General features: G+C 33.9%; 1 protein-coding gene across 4 annotated transcripts in view; it reads left to right on the top strand.

The window, feature by feature from the left end:
• The window catches only part of ARMC2 (armadillo repeat containing 2), a 166,903-nt gene that overhangs the window by 102,354 nt on the left and 43,628 nt on the right, over positions 1 to 20,921 (top strand). For all 4 annotated transcript variants that reach the window (XM_031964439.1, XM_031964442.1, XM_031964440.1 and 1 more), the window contains 2 exons: positions 5,530 to 5,675; positions 12,158 to 12,257. In XM_031964439.1, the coding sequence (XP_031820299.1) occupies positions 5,530 to 5,675; positions 12,158 to 12,257 (246 nt within the window). The remainder of the gene's footprint in view (positions 1 to 5,529; positions 5,676 to 12,157; positions 12,258 to 20,921) is intronic.

Below are 20,921 nucleotides of genomic sequence, written 5' to 3'. Positions count from 1 at the left end.
AACTTCAGGGCTGGTGTTCTATCCACTGCGCCACTTAACTACCTCTTGTTAATTCATTTTTACAAAGAATAAACCCATTGCATGTTAACATTACATGTTGTTGTTTTTTTAAAATAACTTTTCAGAAACAAAATTTTATGAAAAGAGTAGCATTGTCTTACATATTTTTGCAAATTGTTTTAATGACTAGTGTAATAGGAGACAGCTGGATGTTCATGTCTGTATTTGTTATGTTGCAATATGTTGTTTTGGTTGAAGTATATGAAGAAAATCTGGCCTCACACAGATACTTAGTTGGAAAAGGGAGAATTATTTCAATAGATAAATAAAATCTCAGTATTATTTTGAAAATAGTTTTGACCTCAAAGATCTCTAAACTGGCTTCTGTAATTTCCAGAAATCCATGGACCCCACTTAGGACCAGCTTACCTAAGTATTGGTACTTGTAGGCTCATCATTTAGCAAAGAAGTCTTTGGCCATGATAGTCTTTCAAACAAACAAACAAAAAGTAAAAAATAGCCCTTTGCCCTATGGGACCATTTTTCCATTTCTGTAATAGTGATGGCAGAAACTGAAGGAAAGGAAACAAAAGATGCAAGGTTTTTTTTTTTTTTAAATAATAGCTTTTTATTTTCAAAATACATGCATAGATTGGGGAGCTAGTTGGTGTAGTGGATAGAGCATCAGCCCTGAAGTCAGGAGGACCTGAGTTCAAATGTGGCCTCAGAAACTTAGCACATTTCCTGGCTGTGATCAAGTCACTTAATCCCTTGCCTCAGCAAAAAAAAAAAAAAAAAAAAAAAAAAAAAAAAAGCATGCATAGATTGTTTTCAACATTCACCCTTGCAAAACCTTGCAAAACTAAATTTTTCTCCTTCCCTTCCCCTACCCCATACCCTAGATAGCAAATTGTCCAACATATGTAAACATGTGCAATTCTTCTATATATATCTCCACAATTATTATGCTGCACAAGAAAATTCAGCTCAAAAGGGGGGGGGGGGAAAGAGCAAGAAAACGACAACAAAAAAGGTGAAAAAATTATATCGTTATGTAATGATCCACATTCAGTCCCCATGGTTATCTCTCTGGATACAGATAGTTCTCTCCATCACAAGTCTACTGGAATTGGCCTGAATTATTACCTCATTCTTGAAAAGAACCATGTCCATCAGATTTGATCATTACATAATCTTGTTTTTGCTGTGTATAGTGTTTTCTTGATTGTACTTATGTCACTTAAGCATCAGTTCATGTAAGTCTCTCCAGCCTCTCTGAAATCATCCTGCTGATCTTTTCTTATAGATCAATAATATTCCATTATATTCATATACCATAACTTATTCAGCCATTCCCCAACTGATGGTCATCCATTCAGTTTCCAATTCCTTGCCTCTACAAAAAGGGCTGCCACAAACATTTTTGCACATGTGGGTCCAAAGAATATTAACTTAATTCTTGGTACTCATGAGTGTGAGTCTTGCCAAATTATAAGTGGACTGCTGGACCTTGGCATTCTTGCAATAAGTGAAACCAGAAAACAAAAGTCTTTTGCAGTAAATGAAAGGATATCTCATAGCTAATTTTTGGAGAAGCAGATAAAAGAATTGGTACATCCAAAGTGTTTACTAATTTAGTCATCTTGTAGTATACGTGATGTCTTTGCAAAAAGACCATCATAAAATATTTGTACCTTCTGCACCAATATCTATTTCATATAGATAAGGAAAGTTAATAAGCAACTCAATAAGACTCTTTAAATTAACATATTATTTGATTTCTGGTGACCAAAATGCAAAGATGAATTGGGGAAGGATGACAAAAAAAATTATTGGAAATTATGGACTTGGGAGTAAGACACATTAGTGTCAAAGTCTTAGAGAAGACATAAAAGATCTCATGCCTATATATATTCTGAATACTATTTTGAAAAAAGAATCTGGAAATAATGGACATAGTAAACATCGAAATCATAACAAATGACTATTATTTTAGCAAAAATAACTCAGTGTTGATAGAAAGAATCATTAGAAAGCATAGTTTGTCTACTTGGAGGGGGAAATGAATGGAAGGATCATGAAAAAGAATCTCACAATTGAGGGAGTTTTGTCAAATGGGGATTGCACATGCAGATTTGTGATTATGGGGGAAACTAATTGCAGGTAGCAGAAGGACTCTGCTACCCCAAATGAACTATTGCAGTAGTTATCATTGTGAAGTTAGAATCTTGTCTTCATCACTCATCTGTTTATGAAGCAATCTGTCTCCATTGAAACTCACAGTTGCCTGATGGGCTATTCTTGTGGCCTTACTGGGACCTGGAGAATTTATTTGTTGTTTATCTTCTTCCTCTCTATGTTGGAAAGATAAAAACAACAGTTCCTTCTTCTCTACCCCCCTCTTATTCTCTCCCACCTCCAGTAGAAGGGGTAGATTTTAAAATCTTCCTTCCATCCTATTTATGTTGATCTGAAAAAAGATCCAATAATGTCCTATTATTCTCTCTTATAGCTGAAGGTAGTTTGAAAGCCTGAGTCTTTTTATAAATTAGTTTCTTCCCATCATTATCTGTAAGCAGTATTGGTCTGTTGAGATCAGAATATGTGAGGGGGCGGGGAGAAAGTATCCTGAAGTTCTAGTGTGGGAGATTAAAGATCCATTCTAGGGCTTATTGAGTTGTGCTTTAGTGTTATGAGTGATCCATAGCTTTCCCAAGCAAAACTCTAAAAGTAGAAGCCAGGGTTCCCTTAGATTTCCCTAAAAGAATGAGCTAATTGGAGTCATGGATCTTTTAAGTGTGTGAGCACTGGTTCTAGAGACAAAATTCAGTCCTTTTGCCTTAAGGAAGCAGGAAGTAGGAGAAAAAGTTCCATTCATATGCCAGCCCAGTAGGTGTAGTCTGTACAGATGTTGACTCCACTTCTTTCTTGTTGTTATGGGAAAAATGTGGAAAGCATAAACCCCTTGTGACACAAATTATCAGTGTTATTCTTTTTTAAAAAAAATATTTATTTTTAATTTATTGAACAAAACAAGCATTTTCATTAACATAATACAATACAGAACTATCATGTAACTTTTTTTCTTCCATTTCCTATCCTCACCCCAGAGATGACTACTTTTAGACACAAATAGGTGTGTGTGTGTGTGTGTGTGTGTGTGTGTAAAATTATTCTATATATTTATCAATTCTTTCTCTGGATGCAGATAGCATCTTTCCTCATATGTCCCTTGTAGTTAATTTGGTTATTTATAATAGACAAAACAACTTACTGGCTTAACGTTGGTTTTTTTATAATTGCTATTACTATATAGTATTTCTCTTGGTTTTACTTACTTAGTTATCAGTTATTTTGTGCAAATTATAATTTCTGATAGCAATTTCTGATAGCAATATAATATCCAATCACAATCATATACCACAACTTGTTCAGCCATTCCTCGGTTGATGGCCATCCCTATAATTTCCATTTCTTTGCCCCCACAAAGAGAGCTGCTATAAACATTTTAGAACATATAAGTTCTTTTCCTTTTTCTCTAAAATCTTTGGAAATAGACTAAGTAGAGATATTTTTAGGTCAAAAGTAGTTTAATAATCCTTTGGGCATAATTTCAGTTTGGTTTCTGAAATGGATCATTTTACAATTCCACAAACAATAAATTAGTATCCCAGTTTTTCCACATTCTCTCCAACATTTATCACTTTTCCCTTTTTTCCGTTTAGTCAATCTGGTAGATGTAAAATGATATTTTAAGGTTGTTTTAATCTGCCCTTCTCTAATCAGTAATGATTTAGAGCATTTTTATATGACTATAAATCATTTATGTTTCTTCATTGTAAAACTGTCTATTCACATCCTTTGACAATTTATCAATTGGGGAATGACTTGTTTATATATTTGACAAAGTTCTAATTATTATTTTGAATTTCCTTCCATCTCATTTTTACTTACTATTTTATTTCTCAGTCTCTCTATTACTCTACCCCTGTTACCTTAGCTTTCCCCCTTACTATCTTATTCCATATTTTACCCACTATTCTAAAATTCCCTCTCTTATCTTCTTTCCCCATCCTCCTAATTTTATTCTATCCAGTCTTTTAAAAGTCCCTCCTCCATCTTTTCCCCAATTTCTCATCTCTCTAGAAGTTCAGAAGACTTCTAAACTTCTTTAGATATATACTTTGGTTCCTATTCAACCCAGAAGAAAGTTAGGTTTTAACATTACTATCTGATATGGGAGTCATTCCTGAATCAGCTGTCCCTATAGGCTCAGACCACTTACTTGTTAGAACAGAGATCAAAAGTGATACAAAATTGGAATAAATAAAAATGAGAAAAATATGTGATAAACAATTTAATTCAACCTTGCCCACTTAAGCTGTTGTTATTGTAAAAATTGATTTATGGTTTACAAAATTATTTTTAGTCAAATTCTTTTTGTGAACAAATGCAGAAAGAAAATGGCCTTTTTGTATTTTCTCAAAGTTGGAAACATGAAATTTAAGCCTATTAATAACAGCATGGAATTTGGAGTCAAAAGACCAAGATTCAAATCTTGGCTCTGCCACTTAATTTCTCTTTGACCTTGATTACTTAACATTTCTAGGTTTGGATTTCTTCATCTCTAAAATAAAGAAATTTAATAAGATAATCCCTAAGGCCAGGAGCCTATTAAGAGCCAACTCATACTGGCTCTTGAGGGCCAGTTGTACAGTTTTCAGAGTCAGCATTTACTTTTTGGAATTCAGATGTATGTATCCTATGTAAGCCAGGAGTTGATTTTTAATTTTGTTGAATGTGTAGACTTAAGAAAGTGATAGAGGAAATGACAGTGATGCAAATTAAACTTAAAAGTGTATGTATGGTAGGCACATTTTTCTTTCTGAAGAGCTGGGTTGTTAAACGTTTCCCAGGACACCATTGCCCATTGTCTTTTCCAGCTCTGCATCTATGATGGTCCTCTGATGATGAAGTTTGATTTAACAATAGTGTTTTTGTGAACCCAGAAGCTGATTTCGTACTTTATTAAGAGAATTAAACTGAGTCTCAAATATTAATTTCCCAAATCATTATTTTATTGCTGTTTATAAATATACGAAAGTGAGGCTTCTCAACTCTGTCAAATTATGTTGTTTGACAGATCCAGTTGAAGCTATTATGACTATTCATAAGATGAATATGCTAAGCAATGATTTCTTTCACATAAAAATATATCATATTTCTTTCATCTTTGAGATTTCTTTTTTGTGTTATAAATGCTTTAATTCATAACTTCATTTACTGTTCCTGATTCTCATATTTTCTATAATGATATAATCTAACATTGAAAACCTAGTACCATATATTTTCTGTTATTTTATATTCTGCTTATTTGAAATTCTCTTATTCATTTTATGTTATTTGGAGAGAGATGTATGGTATGTCGGGGCTAAATTTGACTTTCACAGAATTATGAGATGCTTTGTATAGTATTTATCTCCTTAAAAAAAATACAACCTACAAATGTTTTTTGTTTCTTTGTCATAGTTGACTGCCACCATCAGGAATTTGGTTGATTTACCATCAGCAAGGTGTAAGTTGTTGAGCAACAGTGCCCTTCCAGAGCTCTGTGGAGTGATGGAACAATATGCCAATGATAAGGATGTCTGCACCAACGTTGCTAGAATATTAAGGTATGTAGCATTAAAGGAAAAAAAATACACATAAATGTTAATCTTAGGATGTTGTATTACTTTAGATTTTTAAATGTCTGAAAAAGAATAATTTTTTTGTTATTTGTTTGATACTGCCTTCCAATAATGCAGTGATTTCCTAACACTTCATATTTTTGGCACCCACACTACTACTAACTCATATTCATTTTGCAGATGGTAGTTTGAGTTCATAAAATATTTTTTAGAGGATCTCAGCACATTTTATAAATATGTTAGAAGTTCCCCTCTCAGGGACATCTAATTAATCCCATTTTACAGAAGACACACAGAATTACAGGAAGTTTAAGTGACTTTTCCACAGTCAGGAACAGAGCCAGGCCTAAAGCACAAGCCTTTTGAACACTTAGTTCTGTGTTTTTTCTCCTAGGCTGTGCACATTTCTGAATGTCACTGTGGTTTAAGAAATCCTATTATACATCTCACTGTATCTTACTGGATGTCATGAATATCTTTGCAAATGTGTGTTTGGAAATGAAGTCTTTGTAGACACATATTTGAAAAGCATACCTCAATGTTAGCTTAGTTTTAATCCTCAGAAATCTCAGTGGGTTTGACTTGCATTTGTAATGCTCTCTTTTTTCTCTGTGTATATTCCTCATGTTATTTCAAGGAAACTCACATTAAGCCAAAGACCAGGTTCCTGTAGACCAAGTACATTCTTTTACTATGTTGGATAATGACCAGGGTTGAGCTTTTGCGGGAAACACTGGAGTCAAAAGTTTAAAATAAAACAAAACAAAAAGTCAAACTATGGGGGAAAGCACATAACAGAAGTTCAGGATAACACCAGTATTTGCTGGGTCTACTTCCTGAGAAATATTCCAAGGATATACCCCAAATATCAAAGTCATTAAGGATACTTGAGAAAAAACAATATATCTATATGCCTTTTTAAGATTTATGTGCCATTTTAAGATAAAATTGTAATGGGCTGAGGCTTGAGTTGATGCACTGAGGTCCCAAGCACGTGAGGCTAAATAGTAATTGGACTATACTCTAAAAAAAATACTCTAAAGAAACATATACAATAAAAGAAAATTAATGATTCCATTTGGCACATTCTTAAATCTAGTAACAACTGGTGGAATTTTCACGATTCTGTGTTAAATAATGTGAGAAATTATTATTTCTCTCTTGCATTAGGACCAAGGATTTTCCCCCTTTCTACTTCATCATATAGAAATCAGTTGGCATCGCTCTTAAAAATATGCCCAGGTCAAGATCTAATCAGACAATAAAAGGAATTCTGAATTTGAGCTAATGAGTACATTTTTGTTCATTGTGTTTTCTCAGACAGGTCTGGCAAGTATTGATTTTCTACTTAGACAGGTGATATGGAAATTGATAGAATTCCCTAGATTTGGATGACCCAAATCTTGTATCCCAAGACCCTCATTGTAAAGTTATCCATCCTCTCATTGTAATATTCATTTTTTCATTGATAATTGACCAGAGTTGATTTCCATCCTGAGGAATACCTATTCTTCTAAGGGCATATAAACTGGGAACCCACTGCCTTGAAGATCTTGATCTGAAAGAGATGGCCAAATGACCATTCTTTTATTAATAAACTTATTGGCTTTAGTAACAAAATGATTAAATTACCCATAAATTATGTCTCTCAAATCTTTTTAAGCCTCACAATATTCAGAGGGCTTATGTTGTAACTATAAATAACACAGGATGTTTCCTGGTACGTTAAATTTGACCTCTTGTGCTGGGTAAGATATATAACAAATGCAAGAAATAATTTAAATGGTGTGACTGAGTCATAATTCAAATCATGGTCCATTTAGTTTTTCTTCATCAGTGGCTCTAAGGAAGAACATAGCTGTTGTCTTCCAAAACATCTCTTTTTAGTTGTGAGATAACATTTCTAACCCATTATTTCTTTTAATGTTCTAAATAAAGATCTATTAATCTAGCTATATCTTTTTTGAAACTATAGATTTTAGCTTGGACAACTTCTTGGGGAACTAGGTCTGTGTCTATATCACATCATGATGGAAACTGTTTTGAGGTCATTTGTGAGGATTCATATTAGTACTGACTTTATACTCTTAAATTATGGCAAGTTTAAAACCACTCTTTTAAACAGTTACTATGGTGTTACTGGATTGCTTACTTTATGGAATACCTATACTCCTTTGGATAAATTCTTCAAGAATTTCAGTTTTGTGAATAGATGTTCTTATGTTCTTAATTAATTAAAACATTGTAATTCTTTCATTTTTCCATTTGTTTTTATCATATATTAATACGTTTCTTTATAAGTCTGAACTCTATCATCTTTCTGCAAGAAAGATTATTTCAGACCATTTAAAGTTCCTTAACCTAGTATTGAATAATGCTGAATCCTTAAAACATTTCCTAGATTCATACTGTATTTTTTTTTCAAAATCTTAGTGAATCTATAATATGAAAGCTATCATTTTGATCTTTTCCCCCCAAATGTTTAAAATCATGATTTCCATTCAATCACTTATGTGACCATTGCTTTTATAAATTCGGTAATCACAGAATGGAGATGTTATTAAGTGATATTAAAAATCACTCATTTAAAATGCTTTATGTTCAAACCACCATTGTGTACCTTTTTAGTCACTGGGGATGGTTTTCTAATCAGAAAATAAATTAGCCAATCGCTAATTGCACAGTTATCTCTTTCTTTGAACCTTTTGTGGAATAGGCACTCCAGAAGCTGCTGAATGAATGTGTGAAGGAATGACTGAATGTCTAAAACAGCCTTTTGATTATTTGTACATATGGAGGAGATTTAGTGGAGATAGCTCTCTAATAGATCATCCACAATGTTTTCTCAATCACACTCAAATATGAGTGTCCTTGAGGTTCTGGAAATCCAGTTCTTCAAAGAAATTAACAAAGCCTTGGAATAATCATCAGTTGCTATAGGAATTAGAATGCTGTTGTTGCTGGTCTCAGGGTTAGCTACCTTGGATGAAGGCAAATTGTTATCCTAAAATGAACAGTTGCTTTTTTGCAACTTACAATATGTGAGCTAATACCTGACTTCAGGAAAGGAAAGGAATTAAATATTTATGCTTCAAATAAGCATAAATTTTTATCTTAAATATTTGTGCTTCAAAGATTTTTGTTGTTGTTGTTATTGTTGTTTTTTTTTTTTTTTTTCCTGCAGAACTGTAAGGTGTATATTAGGAGTAAACAGAAACTGTATGATGAAGCACAACTAGGTGGTATAGTGTATAAGGCACTGATCCTTGACTCAAGAGGACCTGAGTTCAAATTCAGCTTCAGACACTTGATACTTACTAGCTGTCTGACTTTGGGAAAGTCATTTAACCCTAATTGCTTGGGGTGGGGAGGGAGAAAAAAGAAAGAAACTTAATGATGAGTATTTACAGACTACTAGTTCAAATTTATGTATCTTTAAAAAGTACTTTCCTCAAAAACAACTATGTAAAATAGGATGTACTATCAATTGAAAAATATTTATTAAGTTCCTACTGGGTACCCTGGTACTAGGCTGAGTGCCAGGGACGCAAAAAGAGGCAAAAGACAATCGCTGCTCTTAAGGCGTTTACAATCTAAGGGATACTTCCAAGAGATTAAGTTACTTAGTTACTTATTGAAGCATAGCTACCAACTGCAGAACTGGGACCCAAACCAAGATTTTCTGATTACTAGAACATTACTTCTCCCTTCCTCACTTTCCCCCACTACTTTCCCCATTACATACAAGTGTTTATGTAGTGTGGAGGCTCTGGAGTTGTTTTGCCCAAGTTCTGTTCTGATTAGTAGCCTTTGGACTCTAGAGGGTGTCTGCTCAATCTCCTCTCCAGGGCCTAAGGGTACCCCAAGGGACTTAGAGCTATCTTTTCTAATGCTGTAGGCCCATGAGCCCCAACCAGTGTACTTTTCCTCATGATTACCAGTTATAGAGAGCCAATCTTAATTAGCTTTTTGAAACAATTAGAATAGTGTAGAACTTCCCTCCACTATAAACAGAGGGTGCAATCTCTAATAAGTACACACAGAGTTTAGGAGAAAATAGGCTGAGGTTTATGGTATTTGTGACAAAATAGAATGGTAGTTCCTGGATGTCTTTTGGCAGGAAGCCCTTCATGGAGTACACATGAAGTTTCTTTTAGATATGGCATCTCTTAGCTTTCTGCTAGGCTCCATGTAATCTTGAAGCTCTCTTTTCTCAGTTTATCTAATCCTCAATTAACAATGTTTACTGTCAGCTATTCTGAGGTTGCTAGTAGGATGCCAATAGATGTACATTTCTTGTACATTAGACAATAGGTTCTACTATTTTTTGACTTCAAATCGCAGACTGGTAGAACAATAATTTGTTTGATCCCTCTTATGTACAAAGTTTAGTAGCTAGTTATTTGGGATACAAAATGATAAAAAATAAATACTCTGTAATTCAAAGGAGCTTCCATTCTATTTGGGGTCCAATTCTCAATCTGACATAAAATCTCTAATACTAATTTGTACCTTAAGGTGTCACAAAACTATTTGGCCCAGTGCAACACAGATGCATCAGATACATTATGGAGAAACGGCAGGAATATGAGGATACCTGTATAACTTTTCACTAAGAGATCTGGATTTTGAACTGATAACACAAATGTAGTGATACATCTATATGTTACATGAATACATATAGTCTTACATATTATATGAATCTGCCTTCTCTAACCCTAAAAAGGCTATAGTCAGTAAAATTTTAGTAGTTCTTTGCAGACAGAAGATGAAATCTATTATAATAAAACACAGTAGTGCCTTATTTTTCAAAAGGCTGAAAAATATTAACTCAATGTACAAGCACACCCCAACTTAGGGACGCCTGACTTTTAAAAGATGTTTACTTTCAAATTGTTACTTAAGGTCCCCCTTCTTCAAGGGGAAGCTAGAGCTGCTATTGCCTTAGGAATCCCAACGATTCAGTCTAATCAGTCACAATATGTTCATACCAAGAAAAATGGAATTTTCTGTCATTAAAAATATGTGAATTTATTTTAAAAATTAGAAAATATCACTTGTTGCACTCCACATGTTATGACTCATGTGGCTACCTATCCTGCTGATTTTAAGGCTTTCTCTCCTCTGCAAGTGTCTTAAGTTTCCTCCAAAGGTCTTTGACCTTTGGGTTCACTGCAAAGATATCATGGGTATACAAATTAGAAATAGGAAGGAAAAAACACTCTTAATTCCTGTTTGATTGTGTAATGTTTATGGGATAGAATATTTTATAAATCAAATCTCCTTTCCATTGACCAAAAAAAATCCAAATTAAAAAAAAAATTAGTCTTGAATCATTTTTTGAAAGGAGGTATAAAGTCAGTATTTTCATAGTGAAACATTAAAGTAGAATAAAATAGAATTTAAAAGATAGCAATTTGACCTTTATAATTAACATTTTTACTTGACTGATCTGTTTCATAGTTGCCTTTTAGATAACAGTCTCCAAATATTTTCACATGGAATTATGGGATTTATGTTTTAAAATGTTACATGGACTAGATGATCTTTTAACTCTAAAATTGAGTCTATTGGTCTATTGGTTTCAAGACAATTCCAATAGATTTAGAATGGAAAATGCTATCTGCATTCAGAGAGAGAACTATGGTAACTGAATGTGGATCAAAGCATAGTATATTTTACCTTTTTTGGTTTGTTTGCTTTTTCTTTCTCGTGTATTTTTTTCCTTTTTGGTCTTATTTTTCTTGCACAACATTACAAATATGGAAATATGTTTTAAAGCATTGTATATCACAGCAACAACAATATTATATGATGATCAACTGTGATGGACTTGACTCTTTAATAATGAGGTGTTTCAGGGTAATCCTAGTAGACTTGTGATGGAGAGAGGCGGCTACATCTAAAGAGAGAACTATGGAGACTGAATGTGGAGCACAATATAGTAGTTTTACCTTTTGTTGTTGTTTGCTTGCTTGTTTTTTTTTCTTTCTCATTTTTTTCTCCTTTTGATCTGATTTTTCTTGTGCAGCATGATAAATGTGGAAAATATGTTTAGAAGAATTGCAGTTTTACCTATTTTGGATTACTTGCTGTCTAGGAGAAGGGAAGGGAGGGAGGGAGGAGAAAAATTTGAAACACAAGGTATGCAAGGATGAATGTTGAAAATTATCTTGCATGTATTTTGAAAAATGAAAAGCTATAAGATTATATTAAAAAGTATTGTACATACATAATCTCTATCAGATTGCTGTTTGGGGGAGGGGAAAGGTAAGGGACAAGAAGAAAAAATTGAAACACAGAATCTTACAAAAATGAATGTTGAAAACTATTTTTGCATGTGTTTAAAAAAATAAAAGACTATAGAGGAAAAAAATATTGGTTTCTCAATGGACAGAACACAAATTTGAGTTTTATAGAAAAATAAAATGTTTTTTTTCCTTTTTTCCCATTTGGTGTGTATGCAGCAAACTTTCTTCCTATCACGACTGCTGTGCAGCCTTGGCTGACTATTCCAGATGTTATGCCTTATTTTTGAGCCTGATAAACCAATACGAGAAGAAGCAGGTTAGTTTGCTATTTCTGATTTTTCTGTATTCCCCAATGTGTCTTTGTATTTGTATAAGTCTATAAGCCCATGTGGAATGACCTACTTTTGTGAACATGCAAAAAAATATTAACTGGATAAAAGCAGTATTAAGAAAACTTTTGATTCAGTGGGAGAGGATTAACCAAATAATAGACAAATGATGCAATTATTCTGGTAAGCTTCCCTTGAATTAAAGCTTATTACTCAATAAGATAGCTAAGATTTTTCCTTACAAGTTGAAAATTATCTATATATTCATGATGATCCAAAAATGTGGGAATGTTTGTTTTTCTTTGTTTTTCTGGCTTTTGTATAGATATAACTAAACTCAATCCATATTTGCCATCAGATGAAAATGCAGAAATTACTTTTACCCTCCATAATAAAAGAAAAAGTATTAGTATTTATCATACACACTTATTTAGAAATAAAAACTTATACTCTGAAAACATGAGGTTGTTACAATCACACTTAATTCCTCTCTCTCTCTCACATACACACATACACACATGAGACAATGAAATGAAAGTTTTTGTAAATATTCAAGAAGAGGAGTATATACTGCTTGATAATTTGATCACATAGAGAAATAATATTTCTTTTACTGAACTTAAAAATGTACTTTATAAATATTCCCTTGAACTTTTGCTTCTGAGTTGATCAGTTTTCAAGTGTTTTTAAATCTTTGAACAGCCAGTCATTCTTTGGTATTTATTATTGTTACATTAACTTACCATTATACTTGGGACACTTGAACTGTTCACTGATGTTGATGTAAAGGCTAAAAGTTTTCCATAGAGAAGACTGAGTGAATATGTTGATAAGCTTTCAGAATCTCCGTGGTCCCTTGTTCATCCAAAGAACAATTTAAATACTTATGGCCTATTTTGTGGGGTATCTTACCAGCATGTGGAATCTCTTAATTAAAAGAAACACTGGGAACACAAGACTAAGTAATTCACTTCCTTTTTCTGATTTTTGAGGGAAAGAGGAAGATGTTGATAAATTTTTTTTTGCTTTTTTTTTGTGCTGTGGTATTTTGATTATAGGGATTATAGTAGAGATTTACTTCATATAATTTGCTCTAGGATTTATGAATATTTTAAACAAAGCTTGCTTGTTTTGTGATTAGTTTTAAAACAAATTTATTTTTATCTTTGAGCCATAATTATAAAAGATATTGTAATTATGGATTTTTTGAAAAGCAAGATAAACTAACCAATTTCCAAACCTAATTCTGGTGGACTTTCAAATTAAACTGTTATTTCTAGATTTAATTCAAGGACTTTATAGGCCCTCTCATACTTTGTAAATGATGATAGGTATTTTAAATAAATAGAAAAAATATCTTATTAATTTATCAATGTGCAGCAAATGAGAATTCAAAAACTCTGAAGACATGGTTTTCAATTACATTTTGTTTTTCTTAACAAGCGAGTTATTCACTATTAAGTCTAGTGATTTACTTATACGTAAGGATTACCCATTAGTCATACTTTTGTGTTTAAGAACAGATCAGAGGCTTAGGTTTTCTGAGCTGTTGAAGAACTTTCTCCATTCCAATTAGGGAGTTCTGTTAGGATCCTTCAGTGTGCTTTTTATAGGGCTAGGTGGCTCAATGGATAGAGGATTGGATCTGGAATCAAAAAGGATTAGATTCAAATCTTGACTTAGTTAGCTTTTGACACTAGGCAAGTGACCTAACCTTTCTCTGCCTCAATTTCCTCATGTATTATTTAATGGAGATGATAACAGCACCTTGTCTCTCAGGGTTATTTCTATTTCTAAGTCATCATTGCTAATTTTTTATAGACTATATCTACAATGCATCTTGCCATTGTCCTTTAGGTCCCCTATGATCTCCTCAGAGCCTGTGAGATTTCATGATTTTCTGTCATGTAACACCATTGAAAGTATTTCTGATGAAAAGGTAGCCTTTTTTTTTTTCAAGGAGAAATTTGGGATTGCTGCATGCATATCATTAGCTAGCCAATATACATTCATCTTGGTTTTCTGGTATCGATTTCTAAGCTTGCCTCTTTTGAGTGGCTGTGATTCTCAATTAATAGACTTTGTTATCTTCTGGGATTTGTGCAGACCTCATTTTTACAGTCACACAATTGACTTGAAGATATAGAGAACATAAGGTCCCACAGCCGTTATTGTTTGTTGACTATTAAGAAGCACTTAATTTACTAGAACAGAATGCTTCCTTAAAGGCTTTCCTCCAAAAAGATGTATGACAGAATCATAAAAGATTTCTTGAAAAACATAATGATAGGGATAGCTTTGTTTGGTTAATAATGTCAAGGAATGTGTAAAATAGAGAGATGACTAGTCCCATATGCATTTGCCCTAGGTATGCAAAATGTTTAGCACAGTATCCAAATAGAAGAGATAGTGTATAGATAATGAGGTTCTCCAATAAGTTCCATTTGTGGATGACATTGGATAGATTATATTGCAGAACTTTGTAGAGATACCACAAAAGAGTTTTACTGATTTATCCACACAGAAAAAAAATTGAAAAATTATACTAGTGGTCCAATCAACAAGCATTGATTAAGTATGGCTTCATTAGACACTGTAATAGGTTCTTGACATACAAGGTACAAAAGTAAGACTGTTTTTATCACCAAAGAGCTTATTACATGTATCTCATAGGACTGGTTCATTAGTACCTACATTGTGGACCGATAGTGCTGATGAACATTGAACCAAGTTCAGAATTGAACAGAAGGAAAATAGACTGGATTGTCTTTGGGAAATTGTATTATGTTTTTTTAATGTCCTCAAAGTTCTTCCTGAATTTTATATTAGTATTCTTCCTGAGATATTGTATGTGTGAGTCGGGAAATCCAGTCTCTAAAGACTCAGAGTTTAAGGTCGGTCACCCAATGGGCAATGGAGAGGCATGGGCCAGCATAGGTAGGCTTTAGCATATTATCAATGATAATTTGAATTCAAAAGTGTCATTAGGGTTATTATCCAGAAAAATTGTGATTGGGAGATGGGCTTTCTAAGAGTAGGAAATTGTCTAAATTTTGTTAACCATGACCTAGGCACTGTCAAGAGATTCAGGAAATAATCTTTGGCTTGCAGTATATCAGAAGATAGGTAAAAATTCACAGGTTCCAAAAGTGTGGATAGATTGCATTTTGTGCATCTGTCTAAGAGCTGTCTTCATGGATGAGATCATGGATCATTTAAAATACTGTGAGATAGGAATAGCTTTTGTAAACATTTTTTTTTTTAACTTTCCGGCCATATTTGACATTTTTCTTAAAAGAAAATAAATCATTTCTCCTTTTCTCTGTGAAATCAAGTTAGCATTTAATAGTATGAAAAAAAGTATATATTACTAAGAAACAGTCACCATATTTACTCTTTTATTTATTTCTTCAGGTTACCATTCTCCACAAGTCTGAGGAGGAAATGCAAATTTTTTTTCTCTGCATAATTTTCTCTTTGATGGGCTGATTTTATCAGCAATAGCAGGCAAATCAAAGACTTAAAGTGACCCCTCTGTGGGTTTTTGTTTTTTTTTGAGACTACACTAATGTCGCAAGCACCTGAAAATAACTTTTTCTTTTCTGCAGAAATGAAAAAAGTTTTTAAGAATCATAAAGCAGGATATAAATGTGTTAATACACAGTAAACTGCTTTTGTTATACCCTGCTTTTCACTTGCGTTCTGAACCTTGAGTTCTTATTGCCCTTAGAAATAATCATTACTTCTCCAGAAACTTATGTCAACAGAATTAAACTTTCCTGTACTGCCTCAAGATTAATTATAATTAGAATGTGTACTATTTTGTCTATCTCATTTTCAATTTTAAGAGATTTATTCTGATGATGCCCTTTTATTCGTGGAATTTTTAAAATTGTTCATATATATATATGCACACACAAACACACACACATATATGTGAAGGAATGCTTTAGGTTTCAAACATTTCTTTGTAAATCTTAGCTTTGCCTATCAATTTATATATCTCTTACTAAAAAAGGTTTTTGTTTTTTTTTTTTTTTGGACATTTATAAGCTGTTTAGTTGCTTTCATTTTATTCTTTGAAAGAATAGAGTTAGCTGATTACTTTATGCAAGGTCATGTTTGGAACCCACATTATTTAATTTGTTTTTATTGTGTTTTCCATTAGATAATATACTGCTTCATCCTTGTTTTTCTATTTGGATAGCATCTTGCTTCATAGTTTGATGGTATGGGAAATGTACATAGAAAATGAGAGAAAAAATTTGGGGCAAAGTACTTCAACAGCAAATGCACAAAGCTCTTCTCTCACTTTACAAAACAAAATACTTGAGCATTTTCCATAAAATGGGAAGAATGATCTAAATAAATGTGGTAGTCAAATCATATAAGACTCCTTGAAAAGGTAGAACTATAGAGATAACTTTGTCCAGTGATCCTCTAATTATCAGTTTGAGATATAAAATAGAAAAATGTATGGTTCCCAGAAGCATTTGTTACCATCTTGATAGATATCCTGCTTAGAATTCAAGTTAAAAAATGATTTCTGATAGATGATGAGGTAACCTGTGATCCCAGAACTGAAGCTCTGAATTCACCTATCATGAATTTGATCTTGGAAACTTCTTGGTAACTAATAATGTTTAGTTCATATTTTCTCCCTCTGGGCTCAGGCTGCATAACAACTGAATTCAGTTCTTTTCTAGATCTTGTCTAGTTTGTTTGTTTGTGCTAATCAATAAACATTTATTAAGTACTGACCATGTTCCAGGCACTGTGTTTGCAAAGAACACAGGACAAGTTTATATAACATAAAAAAAAACTACAGAAAGGACTTGTATTTGATTTCATAGTCAAGAAAACTTTCATTGCTGGTACCTTCATAGCTGCTCCAGACTTAACAGTGATACCCTGGAATAGAGGCTCTGTGGTGTGGGAAAGGAATTTAGGGTTGGTAAAAAATGAAATAAATCAAAATTATGGTTATTAGATGATGCAGTGTGTTCTTTATAGAGAAAACTGAAAGAGATCCGGTTTTTTTTTCTTCTTGATATTTCTGTTTAAAGTCTTTGACAAATTTCTCATCCCCTGCAAGTCCTTAAAATGAGATAGCCAAGATTAGTATGCCTCTGGTCTAGTTAACGTAGTTATAGCTCTTTATTTAAGGCCATATCTATGCCTGTTACAAAAGGGGATCATTGGGAAACTCTGAAAAACTCCCAACTTATTACCAACTTATGGTGTCAAATCCTTAATTTTAGCAACTTAGGGCAACTGAATTTAGTCAAATCTTCCTTACCTCATGTTATATTAAGGAAAATAGACAGCATACCCCCACTGGACCTTTTTAAGACTTGGGAAGAATTCTTTCCATTTACCTTTCCAACTGTCATTATTCTCTTGTCTTCCTTCCCCCATGCCAGAACTAATGCAAAGTACCATGCAAACAGATCTATAGAAACATCAAAGTGAGTTGGTTGTTGCCATCACCTGTGCCTTAATAGTAATAGCCCCATTATTACATACATATATAATAAATCTAAAATCAGTATATTTAAGTTCATATGTAATGGTTGGTAAGAACTTGAAGATTTATTTCTGAGTCTAAAAGAGTTCTTTGTAGTGCAAAGCTGTTCTCTCTAAAGTTATTAGTCATCTCTTGATTGCCAAATCCAAAGACCTCTTATCAGTCTTCATTTTCCTTGACCTCTCTGCATTCTTTTTGGCACTGTTAATCTCTTCTTGATACTGTCTTCTTTTTGTTTTAATAATAGCTTTTTATTTTCAAAATACATGCAAAGTTAGTTTTCAACATTCACCTTTGCAAAACCTTGTTTTTCAAATTTTCCTCCCTTTCTCCCACTGCCCTCCTCTAGACAGCAAGTAATCCAATATATGTTAAAACATGTGCAATTCTTGTAAACATATTTCCACATTTATCATGCTGCACAAGAAAAATCCAATCAAAAAAGAAAATATAAGAAAGGAAAAAAAGCAAAAACAAAAAAGTGAAAATCTTATGTTGTGATCCATATTCAGTGCCTCTCTCTGGGTACAGATGGCTCTCTCCATTGCAAGTCTATTGCAATTGGCCTGAATCCTCTCATTGTTGAAAAGAGCCAAGCCTTTCAGAGCTGTTAAGACTGTCTCCTTAAGAGACTCCTTAAGACTGAAAATTTCAGAATTGTCTCACAGCTCTCTTCCTACATCTCCGATCAATCCTTTTCTCTTTGGCTGGATCCTCCTTCAGCTCATGCCCACTAACTATGAGTGACCCACAGGGCTCTGATCTAGACCTTCTCTTCTCTCTTGGTACATTTCCCTTGGTGATTTCATCAGCTCCCATACATTTAACCACCACTTCTCTGCTAAAGACTTGTCAACTCAGTCCGCTCAGTCCTCTGTGGATGTCCAGTCTTACACCTACAGCTGTCTTTCAGACATCTTGAACTGAGTGTCTAGTAAGCATTTTAAACTCAGCGTGTCCAAAATTGAGATCGTTTTCCTTTCCCCAAATTCCCCCCTTTTCCAAACATCTCTCTCACTGACGTGGGTATGCCATCTTCCTATTCCCCCAGACTCACAACCTGTCATCCTGGATTCCTCCCTGTGTCTCAATCTCCTATATCCAATCTGTTTCAAGGCCTTTTTTTCAACTTTGCAAGATTTCTTAACTATACTCCTTCCTTCTTCTGACACAGCCACCACCTTGGGTGCAGGCCCTTAGAACTCGCACCTGAACTATTATGGTAGCAAACTTGGTTGGTAGGTCTGTCTGTCTTAAGTCTCTCCCCTCTTCCATTCCCTCCTCCATTCAGCTACCAAAGGGGTTTTCCTAAAACTTGGGTCTGACATATCATCTAATAAATCTCTCAGTAAATTCTAGTGACTCCTTATCACTTCCAGGACCAAATACAAAGCCCTCTGTTTGGCATTCAAAATTTTTCATAACCTAGTTCCCCTTGCCCATGTTTTGAGTCTTCTTAACACTTTACAATTCCCCAGATACCTTGGTGTACAGTATCAGGAAGAGAGAGCGATTAACAGTGCCAAAAGAATTCAGGGAGGTCAAGGAAAATGAAGACTGATAAAAGATCTTTGGATTTGGCAATCAAGAGATGACTGGTAACTTTGGAGAGAATAGTTTTGCTCTTCCAAGAGTACTTTAGACTCAGGGATACTGCCCTCACAACTATCCCATGACAAAGATACTTCATCTCTGCTCTGGTTGTTTTCGCCGACTATCTCCCATTCCTGGAATGCTCTCCTTCCTGATTTCTGCCTCTGGGCTTCCTTTAAGTCTTAACTAAAATTCCGTCTTCTACAAGAAAACTTCCCCAATCTCTCTTAAATTTAGTGCTTTCCCTCTATTAATTAGTTCCTATTTATCCTGTGTGTAGGTAGTATATAATTATGTATCTAGATATAGATATAATATATATATGGACACATGATCCATCTCTTAATTTTAGTGCTTTCCCTCTATTAAGTATTTCCTATTTATTCTGTATGTAGATAGTATATAGTTTTATATATATATAATTATTATAGTTATTTTTTTCTCCCTTATTATTTTGTGAGCTCTGTGATGGCAAGGACCATCTTTTACCTTCTTGGTGTTCACACAGTACCTGGTGCATAGTAGGTATTTAATAAGAGCCTATTGACTGGATGATTAGAAGTGATTTTTCTCTTGCCATAATATTAGATTTTTCTGGGAAAATCTCAAGGGATTTTGCAAGTGACTAATCAAGTCAGCCACACAGGGTCAGTCTTTCTCTATCCTAGAGTGGCTGAAAACTCTTGACACATATATGAACCAAACTATCAAGAAATTCCAGGTGTTTGGGGAAAAACCTTCACATGTAATTTTGACAAACAAATCCTGCAGTCAGAGATCTCTGTGGTATATACTGTTTCCCAAAAGGACTTATCCCTAATAACCAATCATGGACTTCCTTCCCAGGAAAAATATAAAGGAATTATGTTAGACCATCACCAAACCCTTCTGCTAGAGTATCATAGCAGGCCTTCCTATAGCTAGTGTGAATTTGATAGCTGCTCCACATTTGATTACTGATACTCTGGAGACTGATTTAAAACAAAACAAAAATCATTTGACTTGAATCCAAGGTGATTTCCTGATCTGTATTTGTAGTACTAATAGTCCCAGGGTCCTTTGGGTTAGAAAGCTTCAGCTCTGGGTTTCCTATGTTTTGTGCAGCATGTTTAATATGAATTAACTAGCCAAGCTCATGTGGTCTCCTATGTTCTTTTTTTCTCCCTCTTTTAGATATGTTTTTATTACTGAAACCATTATGAGAAAGGCTTCTTCACAGGTATAATTTGCTTTAAGAAAATCTAGTACATAAAAATGCAAGCTTTTAGTTTTTGATCTGTGTTCTCATCAAAGGGGGGGAGGGTATTCCTGCATTGATGAAAACAGTCACTGCTTTATACTTTCTCAGTCTGTGCAATTCTTATTCCCCATAAAGCCCTCACAGAAGACCTTACCCCCAACATCCTGAAGGCCTTTGTCTAGGTTTTCTTTTTTACATCCTATAAGTATGAGGCTACTCAGACCTTCAACCTGTTATTGCATGCCCTCGCCACATGAAGAGTCCACTTCTTTTTGTCACTTACTGACCATT

This window comes from Sarcophilus harrisii, chromosome 4 (genome assembly GCF_902635505.1).
Source record: "Sarcophilus harrisii chromosome 4, mSarHar1.11, whole genome shotgun sequence".
Taxonomy (NCBI): Eukaryota; Metazoa; Chordata; class Mammalia; order Dasyuromorphia; family Dasyuridae; genus Sarcophilus; species Sarcophilus harrisii.
Note: the sequence above shows the minus strand (reverse complement) of the source record. Positions and strands in the feature narration are given on the sequence as shown.